This window comes from Triticum urartu, chromosome 4, assembly GCF_003073215.2.
Source record: "Triticum urartu cultivar G1812 chromosome 4, Tu2.1, whole genome shotgun sequence".
NCBI classification, from domain to species: Eukaryota; Viridiplantae; Streptophyta; class Magnoliopsida; order Poales; family Poaceae; genus Triticum; species Triticum urartu.
This window is the reverse complement of record NC_053025.1, coordinates 605,133,831-605,145,148: the sequence shown is the minus strand read 5'-3', so window position 1 is coordinate 605,145,148 and position 11,318 is coordinate 605,133,831. Positions and strand designations below refer to the sequence as shown.

General features: G+C 38.9%; 1 protein-coding gene across 2 annotated transcripts; it reads left to right on the top strand.

Annotated features, from left to right (window-relative positions):
* The first annotated feature begins 2,502 nt into the window (after positions 1 to 2,502).
* On the top strand, positions 2,503 to 9,427 carry LOC125553119 (probable ion channel CASTOR). Of its 2 annotated transcripts, none has more exons than XM_048716901.1 (12): positions 2,503 to 2,957; positions 3,040 to 3,111; positions 3,193 to 3,810; positions 4,320 to 4,502; positions 4,677 to 4,736; positions 4,807 to 5,010; positions 5,485 to 5,733; positions 6,378 to 6,476; positions 7,557 to 7,751; positions 7,867 to 7,959; positions 8,166 to 8,432; positions 8,776 to 9,427. In XM_048716901.1, exons 1-12 carry the CDS (start codon positions 2,550 to 2,552, stop codon positions 8,992 to 8,994), a joined length of 2,667 nt encoding a protein of 888 aa, XP_048572858.1. In that variant the 5' UTR covers positions 2,503 to 2,549; the 3' UTR covers positions 8,995 to 9,427. The 2 variants fall into 2 exon arrangements, with proteins under 2 accessions (XP_048572858.1, XP_048572857.1); XM_048716900.1 differs by lacking the exon at positions 6,378 to 6,476 and adding an exon at positions 6,529 to 6,627 and having other exon boundaries at positions 2,504 to 2,957.
* Positions 9,428 to 11,318: the final 1,891 nt, after the last annotated feature.

Below are 11,318 nucleotides of genomic sequence, written 5' to 3'. Positions count from 1 at the left end.
AGTTTCAGTGCTTGATCGGTCGGGCCGTGGAGACGTACGACTACATCAACCAAACGCTTCCGTTGTCGATCTACAAGGGTACGTAGATCACACTCTCCCCTCTCGTTGCTATGCATCACCATGATCTTGCATGTGCGTAGGAATTTTTTTGAAATTACTACGAAACCCAACAAGTACACTATAATAAGAAAACTTATCCAGTCAAAGTAACTTGTCTAGAGAGGAAATCATAGGGGGTGGCTAGAGATCACGGTCAGGATATTTTTTTCTTGTGTGCTAAATAAGTCTAAGGTGAGCATTGATTGATATTGGCAAAGTTGGGGGTACTGGTTTCAAGGACTATCGGGTAGGGATTGATTCAACTCAGTCTACCACTACAAAGTTAAGATTTAAGATATCAAATTGTAGATCATACTAGTTCTTGGACATATGTTTCTCTGCAAGCCATGCATGTCATGTGGAATAAACACATGTTTTCTATATTATGAACTAACATGCATATTCGAAAAAGCAATGCACAAACATGCTTTGTTTAAAGGTTAAGTCAGAACGACAAACTTTATGTTTAAATCTGAACTCATTTGTAATACTTTGGTGTGAAGATGTTGGAACCATGTGCCACCGGGAAGGAACACATACTGATCTAATGATTTACTTGATAAACTTTACCTAGTTGGTGATTATTATAAACAATATCACCTCAATGCAAGCCGCTAATTATTGATCCCACCGAAACATGTTAGACATTTGATAGAAAAAATCACTAACGGAATGGTCAACAATTCGATAGAAGTCCTTATAAACACAATATGCACTCTAGAGTTTACTATATTTGCTTAGACCTAATCATGTGCTGCTATCAAGATATTTGTTAGATTGTATGCTTTTTAGGTCTCTACCAATATTTTTATAAATATTATCCCCCCCCCCTACACACACACACACTATAGTTCATGAAAAGTAGCATACATTATTCATTGAAGCATGCATTTTGTCCTACTTCATTTTTCACATTAAAACATGATTTGTTATAAAGATGCAAACCTTCTAAAAAATAAAGTGCTAACCTAAGTTTTCTTAAAACATATGGCAACATCACATAATATTACAATTTAATGGCATACATTGAAACCATATAAGTAAAGACACTATAGTCCACATTAATAATATTTTTATGTGATTAATTATACTCCTAAGTAATCAAAGTTGATATGCGTTTTGATATAAGTAAATAATGACAAAGTATAAAAGTTTGATATAAATAGTATTTATTTTAACTAGACTTGACCTAAAATTTGTTTAGAAATAATAAAAAAAGGTTTTTAGTCCGTTAATTTTAAAATACACAATCTTGAATCTTTATATGCAATTTAATATTGACAACAAAAAGAAGTATTATGTAGAGCGTTGATGCACCCATGACTTGTTATATACATGTAGCACAATTGACACTTTATTAAGGATAAATGAGCATTAAGCCTCAATCATTTTGTTATATTTTTCATTTTTTTATATTTTATTTTGATGATTTTCATAAGCTGAATCATCTTTATGAACCGGAGGCAATCTTTCGACATTGGAAGTTATAAAGTTTTTAATGATTGAAATTATTATGATATCTCCTTGGACCAAAACACATTTTACATAAATATTGTCTCGAGCAATTTTTGGATAAAGATCAATAAGGCATGTGAAAAAATATAACAACAGTCATGCGATGTTTTTATTATCTTCTCTATGCAATGTCGTTTCTTTTCTCTTTCTCCTCACAATTGAAACTAAAATACCCTATTTTTCTCAATCATATGCAAATTCGAGGTAAAAATTATTATTTTTGTCATTGAAGTGTTAATGATTTACTAGACTATTTTTTGTGCAGTCTGAATTTTGAACCCAAAAATGAACTTAGAACTAAAATACCAAGTTTGTCTAGAATCGTATGTTAAATTTAGTTGAAATATGGCCACATTGGCGAGTGAAGTTATTCCGGTTTTACTGGAATTGTTTCATAGATCCGAGTTACAACCCAAAAATTAAAACTAAAACTAAAAAAATATATGTTTCTCAGAAACAACATGCCAAATTTAGCTAAAGTTCTAGCAATTTCATCATTGAATTATTTTTTGATTTATTTGAATAATTTCAATTTTCTATAGAACCCAATTTTTGCAAGTTTTATAGCTAGGAGTGGAGAGATGAAAAGATGTGCCAGATAATATAAGGTTTTCAAGATGGTCACGTTATCTAAATAAATATAAATGTAATGTTTAAACAAGTTTTAAAAAATGTAAAGTTTAAACACACCATAGACACCGTGTCCAGCTGATTGAAAATTTAGAAAAACCAAAACAAAATTCTAAATTTTAACCTCTGGGCCTGCAAGTCAACGACAAGGGAGGAATTATTCCACCCAACCGAACATGCGGCAACCCAACAAACCCCAACGAACCCAACGACATCCCTTTCCATCTCATCAAAAAACGAAAATAAATAAATAAATAACGACATCCCTTGCCTCGCCCCCACTCCTCAGCGCCGGGATACCGAGAATGCCCCTGGACCCCGACCACTCGCCGTCGCCGCCGCCGCAGCCGCCGCACCGCGACTGGTTCTTCCCGCCGGCGCCGCCCTTCCTCCCCTCCTCCTCCAGGTCCCTCGCCCCCAGGGCCCCCTTCCCCTCCACCTCCCGCTCCTACAAGCCCTACTCGCCCGCCGACCGCCGCCCGCTCCCGCCCCCCCGCTCCCGCTCCCCACACCCCTCGCCGGAGCAGCAGTCGCCGCAGCCCCCCTCCGCGCCGCGCCTCCGGGGCTGGGACCCCCGCTACGCGGGCGTCCGCCGCGGCGATGCGCCCGCAGCTGCTGCCGCGCCGCCGGCTGCCCCGCCGGCGGTGCCCGAGAGGAAGTCGCCCCCGGCGTCGGCGCTCACCCTTCGGTGGTCCGGGATGCTCTCCGCGGCGGTGAGTCACGGTGAACTCCGGGGGTTTGACTTTTGTTGACTGCCTACAGTTGTCTGATCATTCTGCTCTGCTTCCATTCCAGGCCATTCTCCTCTGCTTCGCCTCCCTCCTCCACAGGAACTTCTCGCTGCACGACCAGGTCCACCATTTGCGGGTAAAATCCTAACCCATTTCACCCTGCGCACATTATGCAAGAGGGCGGCAGCCTTACCGCCGCTCGTTTCGATTCTACCAGGGACAGCTTGGTGCGGCCACCGCGAAGTTGCAGTCATGTATCGTCGTCATGGACTCGTCGCTGGACATGAGCAGCGTGTTTTCGTACGAGAGCAACGACGAGTTTGTGCCCAGCAGAAGCCTGAAGAATTTCTCCCTGCTGCTCTCGCTGTCCGCGCTGTATGCGCCGATAGTTATTCTCAAGTACATCGACATTCTGTCCAAGCTGAGGAGATCACGACACTCTGAAGATGTCGCCTTCAACAAGCGGTTGGCGTACAGAGTAGATATATTTTTGTCGCTTCATCCATACGCTAAACCCTTGGTTCTTCTTGTCGGTACAATGTTGCTTATCGGTCTTGGTGGACTCGCTCTTTATGGGGTTACTGATGATAGCTTATCGGATTGCCTCTGGTTATCGTGGACCTTTGTGGCTGATGCGGGAAACCATGCAAATGCCGTTGGCGTTGGACCTAAGTTGGTTTCAGTTTCAATCAGTATTGGTGGGATGTTGGTTTTTGCCATGATGCTTGGTCTTGTGACTGATTCAATCTCAGAGAAGTTTGATTCTTTGAGGAAAGGAAGGAGCGAGGTCATAGAGCAGAGTCACACCCTGATCCTTGGGTGGAGTGACAAGTTGGTAATCTTGGAATCAAACCTTTGCTGATTTCTTTCGTGCAGCATTTTCTGTTATTTTTCTTATTATTCAAATATGAGTGTCATATCAATAGCGAATAGCTGAACATGATTGTTAGAGCGCTTCTTATTGCATAAGTACACTCTTTTAACTACTTCCTGGAGCTTCAAGTGTAGAGGCATGTTACAGAAAGATGATCAGATCTCCAGTTTACAGTGTGAATGTTACATGAAGTGTGGTCTTTTTTATTTTTATTTTCTTGCATCTGATTTGTTGTCATTTTGGTGAGGGGTGAAACGCTTAAAATAGCCAGTTACGGAGACAGATGGGACCTTTAAAATCAAGAGTGTAATGCAGATGTAATATTTCCTCTCACATTGTGTTTTCTGTTGTCAGTTCCTATTAGCAGTATGGTAGGTACTAGATACTGATACTTAGTTGTATTATGCATATGGATTTATAGCTGTTTCTTGCGTTTCTCCAGACTAACCTATTTCCCGTTACGTCAATAGGGATCTTTACTGAACCAAATTTGTATTGCTAACGAAAGTTTGGGAGGAGGGACTATCGTAGTGATGGCCGAGAGAGACAAAGAGGAAATGGAAGCAGATATTGCTAAAATGGAGTTTGACTTGAAAGGAACGGCTGTAATATGCAGAAGTGGAAGCCCTTTGATTCTGGCTGACTTGAAAAAGGTAAGAAATATGGTTACTGATTCAGAGACATACTTTGATTTTCCTCTGTTTGCTACATCTGTTAATGTTAATGCCACTGTGGTATCTTTAGATAGGTCGATTACTGTGATGTTATTAATTTATTCTGTCTCTCTGTTCTCCTATTTTTGGACTAAATCTACCATAATGCTCAAGGTCTCAGTTTCTAAGGCGCGTGCAATTGTGGTTTTAGCTGAAGAAGGAAATGCTGACCAGGTTTGTTCTGCTGATCAAATTGCACCGTTTAATATGAAATCCGTGCTTACATTAGTTGTCCCTTCTCCAGAGTGATGCCCGAGCACTGCGAATAGTCTTGAGTTTAACTGGAGTTAAAGAAGGACTAAGAGGTCACATTGTCGTTGAGCTTAGTGATCTTGACAATGAAGTGCTAGTCAAACTTGTTGGTGGAGACCTTGTGGAAACTGTTGTTGCACATGATGTAATAGGTCGGTTGATGATACAATGCGCGCGTCAGCCGGGCCTTGCTCAGGTTTTTCCTATCCAGCAGTTCTGAATATATCTCGCTCCTTAAAAAGGAACTCCTCTTGAGCATTCTGATTGATTCATTCTATTTATTATTGCATTGTGGAATTGCATGTAGGAGACCTTTCTAGTACAAAGTCTGTTTTCTTCAGAAACTTTATTGCACTAAGCTTATGATCTTCGCTTGATTTTAGATGTACATAAGCTAGTTGTTCTGTTTAATTCCACTATGCTGTTCCTCCGCACTGCCAATTACTGGCTCACTTCCACACTGCATTTTTTAGCTTGCGGCTGCAGATTTTATGAAACTAAAGTAGGAGCTTGTCCTACATTTGCAACCTGCACACACTGACAGGTTTACCTACATCATGCTGGTTATAATTCCCTTTCTGGTTGAGTATTTTATAGACTTCAGTAACTATATGTAGTCTTTCTAATTTCTGAATGTACCTTCAAAGACTAATTGAGTATACATTCACAGATATGGGAAGATATCCTTGGCTTCGAGAACTGTGAGTTCTACATTAAAAGATGGCCTCAGTTGGTCGGAATGCAATTTGAAGATGTGCTGATTAGTTTTCCTGATGCTGTTCCATGTGGAATAAAGATGGCATCTTACGGGGGGAAGATTATTTTAAATCCTGATGATTGTTATGTCTTGCAAGAGGGCGATGAGGTGATAGTAATTGCAGAGGATGATGATACATATACCCCAGCACCGTTACCCAAGGTAAACTATTTATCTTTATAACCAAGTGCATCAACTGAATTTTGCCCATACAGAGCTAGCTTCAAATGTTCCTTTTGGGCTTACGCTTATCAGTAGCTGTAATAGTCCATGGTGTGGTCAGTGCCATCTAACGTCATAGTGTGCCTACTGTATTGAACCTTTTATGTTAATCTTGAAAATTGGATTTTGTCTGAATGTGGGCCATCGAATGCCATATTGTGCCTACTTTATTGAACCTAATGGATTAATCTAAAAAATCGGATTTTGTTTGAATGTGGGCCATTAACTTGTGTCATAGAATGTCCTCCAATATTTCAAATAAATTATTCCTATGCACCTTCTGGAAATATTTCCCTCAGAGAAGTTCTTCTATCAGGATACATGAAATTAAACACAGCTTGATTGCTTTTGCATTAAGATTTGAGAAGTATCCTTTCCCCCTTGTGTTCAGTGAGCACCAAACATCAACTGCATGATACCACTTTATGCTTTACAGATGTCATCTATGGGGCTTGTCTTCACTTTCTTAAACTATAAAAACTACTTATGTTAGCTTCCTAAGAAAGCGTAGTATTGACACTGCACATATATATAGAACATCCTGTAATGAAGTTTACAAAAGCAAAGTCAATTTTATTATTCAGGTTAAAGAAGCTGTTTACATAGACATTGTTCGCCATGAAAGAAACTCCCAGAAGATTCTTCTTTGTGGAATGCGACGGGATATAGATGATATGATTGTGGTAAGCCCTTTCTTCAAGCCCCTAATTACCTTTTTTCTGTAAACTTGTGCAGGTTAGGAGAGGCTACCCGCCTAAAGATTTTGTTGGTCCAAAGTCTCCTGAAAGAATATTATTTTGTGGTTGGCGACGTGATATGGAGGATATGATAATGGTAAATTGATTATGGATACAAACTGGCATTCTCACCCTCTTCTGGAATATTCATGTGGATGTAATGCAGTCATTTGGAGCATTTCAAGGCAAAATTTGACCGTCCTGAACATCTTGAAACTATTAAAAATATATTAGTTTTTCCTGCTTTATACCTTCCTTATGTCTAATGGTGCTCCTTAAATATGTTGTCTTGCCGTACTTTTGAATCCAATGTTTCTTACATCATACTGTCTTCTCTAACTTTTGATGCACATGGCTAACTCTAGTTGGGAAATTCTCGCATCTTCTGCATGACTCCTATATGCGATGCACTCTAATTTGGCATATATGCAGATATGGGCCACCATAACATAGGCATAAATTCTTACTTATGGTGTGCTTGGAGTCTCACATTAGTTGTCCATTTAGGCTTGACTTCTACTTTTATGCGGTATGACTACATTGATGCATGTGCGACAACAAACTCGTGCATTTAGCAAACAGCTCATAATTTTCAAGTGTTGGTTGAACAAAATTGTACACAAAGAAGATAAAATCTGCTAAATTTATAACTTTGTCATAATAATAATATGAACATGCTGTACTGACTGTAGCTCAAAGTTGTAAGTACTGTAAGAATTGCTTATATGGCTGTAATCGATCCGACCTGTTTTTCTCCCCTTTTTGTTTGCTGGGTCTTGGCCTGTCTTAGGCTTGTAGCCTTGTACCATAAACCCTTCTTTCTATTAATGCATTGAGACACGAACTTCTGCATTTTCTCAAAAAAGAAGAATAATAATTGTTTATACATCAACATATCATGCCATAATTAAACAATATACAGATATGCAACACCGGGCCTTTTGTTTGTCTCAATTGCACGCACGGTGCATTTACTTGGTGCACAGCAAGTCAACAGCATATTGTAACTTGGTTTTAGATATTCAGGTACTGGATGCTTTCCTAGCTCCAGGGTCAGAGTTGTGGATGTTCAATGATGTCGCTGAGATAGATAGAGAAAGAAAGCTAATTGAAGGAGGTCTGGACTTTAGTCGTCTTGAAAATATTACATTGGTTCATCGAGAAGGAAATGCTGTTATTCGCCGTCACTTGGAGAGCCTCCCTTTAGAGTCGTTTGATTCTGTAAGTTCTGCGAAAATAAGAATGTTTTCCTGGATAAAAGGAAGTATTGAGCTTCCTATGAGTTTGATTTCTTGTTTTTTCCATTTGACTGAGTTTCCTATGATTTCAATTGTAGATATTGATTTTGGCAGATGAATCTGTAGAAGATTCAGCAATCCAAGCTGATTCGAGGTCTCTTGCAACGTTACTGTTGATCAGAGATATTCAGGTTCTTCTAGAAATGCAAAATCATCTGGACTTTTCTTTTGACTTAAGTCATTATCACTGCAGATTATGTCGTTTTCTAATAGTGATTATCTTGGTTATGTGCTATTTTTGTTTTTGGTTATCTATTTATCTTTCCTGATGCTATAAACCTATACTATGATTCTGTACACATACTTATTATTATTCTTGCACTTGTAACTACTGCAGGCAAAACGGCTTCCATACAAGGAAGCGATTGGTTCAGATGGTTTCCGAAGAAGCTTATCAGAAGGTTCTTGGATGGGAGAGATGCAACAAGCATCTGATAAATCTGTTATAATCAGTGAGATATTGGATCCTAGGACTAAAAATTTGTTATACATGTCAAAAATAAGTGACTATGTTCTTTCAAATGAACTCGTGAGCATGGCATTGGCAATGGTCGCAGAAGATCGCCAAATAAATTATGTGTTGGAGGAGCTCTTTGCTGAACAGGTATGATTCTTGTATTATTCTCAGTTTTTTTTCCTCAATGAACGTCAAGCTTTTACCATCATCATATAACATGTTTCTTGTCAACATATATGTTAACTGATACATACATATACCTGTCTTTGTAGAGTCTTGAAGTTTTGAACCTGATGTTACTATATAGAGTACTAGGTTAACTTTACCTATAGATCATTACCTCCAGAAAAGGGAATTTTGTAAGAATACTTGACAAGTTTGCCACTGTACACATACATGTTCTCCCCAGGTTAAAGATGTCGACAGTAAGCACTCTTGTCAGGTTTAGGTATCAGTATCGCTAATACCTTGCATTTGTACTCTTCTGCAGGGGAATGAACTGCAAATACGACAATCTGACCTGTACCTTCGAGAAGACGAGGAGCTAAACTTCTTCGAGGTCATGCTACGAGCTAGGCAGAGGAAAGAGGTTGTCATCGGGTACCGTCTCGAGGACGCCGAGCGTGCCATAATCAATCCACCAGACAAAGTTTCAAGGAGAAGGTGGTCACCCAAGGATGTTTTTGTCGCTATAGCCGAGAAAGAATGAAATATCATCAGACAAAATATTACAATTAAAATACACGCCTCGCTGATAACTCGGATGAAACCGACAGTAACAGCGGACGGCTGTTGCATGGCGTGCCGCCACATCCGAAAGATGAACAAGGGCTGAGTGTGGAGGTAGCAAAGCAGGAAGTATATACTGGGGCAAATCTAGAGTCTAGATGCACCAAGCCACCTTTGCGTATAGATTCAGTTTATAGTATATTCCTGTGTGAGAAACTTTGGGAGCATCATTTCCACAGTCCTAGGTAAAGGCCACATAGAGATGAACATTCATGTGGCATGTGGGATCTGGAGTTTTTAGGGGCTGTAGTTTAATTTGTTGTACTCTGGGTATAGACTTCAGTGTTCGTTAAACGGACCAATTGTATACCAAGTGTACATTTGAGAAAAAAAACATGTTCTATTGTCACAAATTAACAACTCCCATGTCCTTGTTCATGCATGCATGAATAGAGGAAGCTGCCGTTACACAATGAAAAGGACAGAAAGTCTGAAAAGATAAGCTTGTATCCGTCATAGCAAGAGTTCAGTGCATTATTATTTTGCTAAGTTTTTTTTATCTTTTACCTCTTTCCACCTATTTTTTTATTGTATTTTGCATCATAAAAAGTGGGGCAAAATAACTAAAAGGCATACCCCAAAGGACAGATCATCAACTATATACGGGAAAAACAAATATTAAATAGATTACAATAATGAACTTATGGATTTTTTGCCTCATTTTTGCGTTCTTTTTGTTTGCTTGTTTATGGCAACATGACTCAAAATATATGATTTTGACAACCCATGTGTTTGCCTAGTTTAACGATGGTAGAGCTAACCTTAACCTAGCCGATATCACTGCATCTCTCAAAATTTTGGCTCTAACATATAGCCTTGTTTAGAAGACTAATGAAAGTGCATCTAGTGCCCCCTTAGTGGGTTTTGATGATTAATGACAAACAATTAAGGAACTAATGACTTTTACCGAGTACACACAAATACATATATAGTCCCAAAGATATTGTTTAAACAAACTGGTTTCAACCCCTAATTATTTGAAGTTGAAGAAAGGATGGGATCTAGAAGATCAAAGGAGGTTTCTATTTCCTTTTGTGGTTTAATGAATCAAAATGTGAATAGGACAAGCCATACTATAATGATGGGAATGATAACTATGTTTCTAGAAGAATCTTGATGATTGCTTAGTCATAGCTTAGAAGAATTCCTTTGAAAATCTCCTTTGATGTTTCTGGAAAAATCTTGATGATTGCTCAATCATACCTTAGAAGACTTTTTTTTTAAATCTCCTTTGAGACATAGACAGTGATTCTCGGTGATACCGATTTTGAGACGGTAAGTACTGAGATTGGCCTCCGTTGTAAGGGCTGAAAACTTAGCCGTCCACGGTCTCGAAGAGCTTCAATGTCATTACGACTAGTTTCCATCCCGATGTTGCTCAAAATGGCCTGTGTATCAGAGTGTTAAGAGAGCCATGCCTCTAGGGGTTGCCCTAAATGCTTGACCTATGAATCCGGCACGACCAATTTGGAAGCCATGCTCTATATTGATCTGGTTCTTTCAGTTTCATTTCAAGTCTTCCCAAGAATCTCGTTCGGACTCGTGGCTTCAAGTCATGTTCTGTATCGATATCAACTCTTCCAGTTTTGATTTCGTTCATTCCGAAATTCTTATCTTGACTTATGAATTCTGTGATATGTACGTACTTGGTTCAAATATTATTTGCAGCAAGTCATGGGTCCGCACTACCAGGATTTGGTACTGGATATGACTCTTCAAAGAAATTCATCAATCCCGGTGAGATTGTATGGAGTCTACCTTCCAAAATTAATGACCCCTAGTTGAAGAACTTCATTGTCTCTCATGTATCTTTAGTATATGCCAGTTGACTTGAATCGTAGTTCTTCCGGTATGGAATACAAAAGTATAGACTGGACGCGGAGTTTCTGCACCCGAGCTCAAATGAACTCGGGTGAACAGTAAAATCAAAACTAAATCAATTTTTTAAAAAAAAATCCAAATTTTTTTTGGGAGAAACATTGACAAAAGTTCTAAGTGCTTGCAAAAATTCGCCATGAAATCACATTTCTAGAAGGCGTGGCAAAAAAAAAACAAAATCAGTACTCTGAAAAAGCTACTTTCAAAAGCATTTTGGAGTACTGAATTTGTTTTTTTGCCACGCTTTACAGGAATGTGATTTCATGATGAATTTTTGCAAGCACTTAGAACTTTTGTCAATGTTTCTACCAAAAAAAATTTGGAATTTTTTGAATTTTTTTCGATTTTACTGTTCACTGAGCTCAA

Bases quoted from the DNA above. Each gene is read 5' to 3' on its own strand.
- LOC125553119 (XM_048716901.1), top strand. From the start codon at position 2,550: ATGCCCCTGGACCCCGACCACTCGCCGTCGCCGCCGCCGCAGCCGCCG. The intron at 4,503-4,676 runs GTAAGAAATATG...ATAATGCTCAAG, and splicing joins TTCTGGCTGACTTGAAAAAG to GTCTCAGTTTCTAAGGCGCG. The intron at 6,477-7,556 runs GTAAGCCCTTTC...TTAGATATTCAG, and splicing joins ATATAGATGATATGATTGTG to GTACTGGATGCTTTCCTAGC.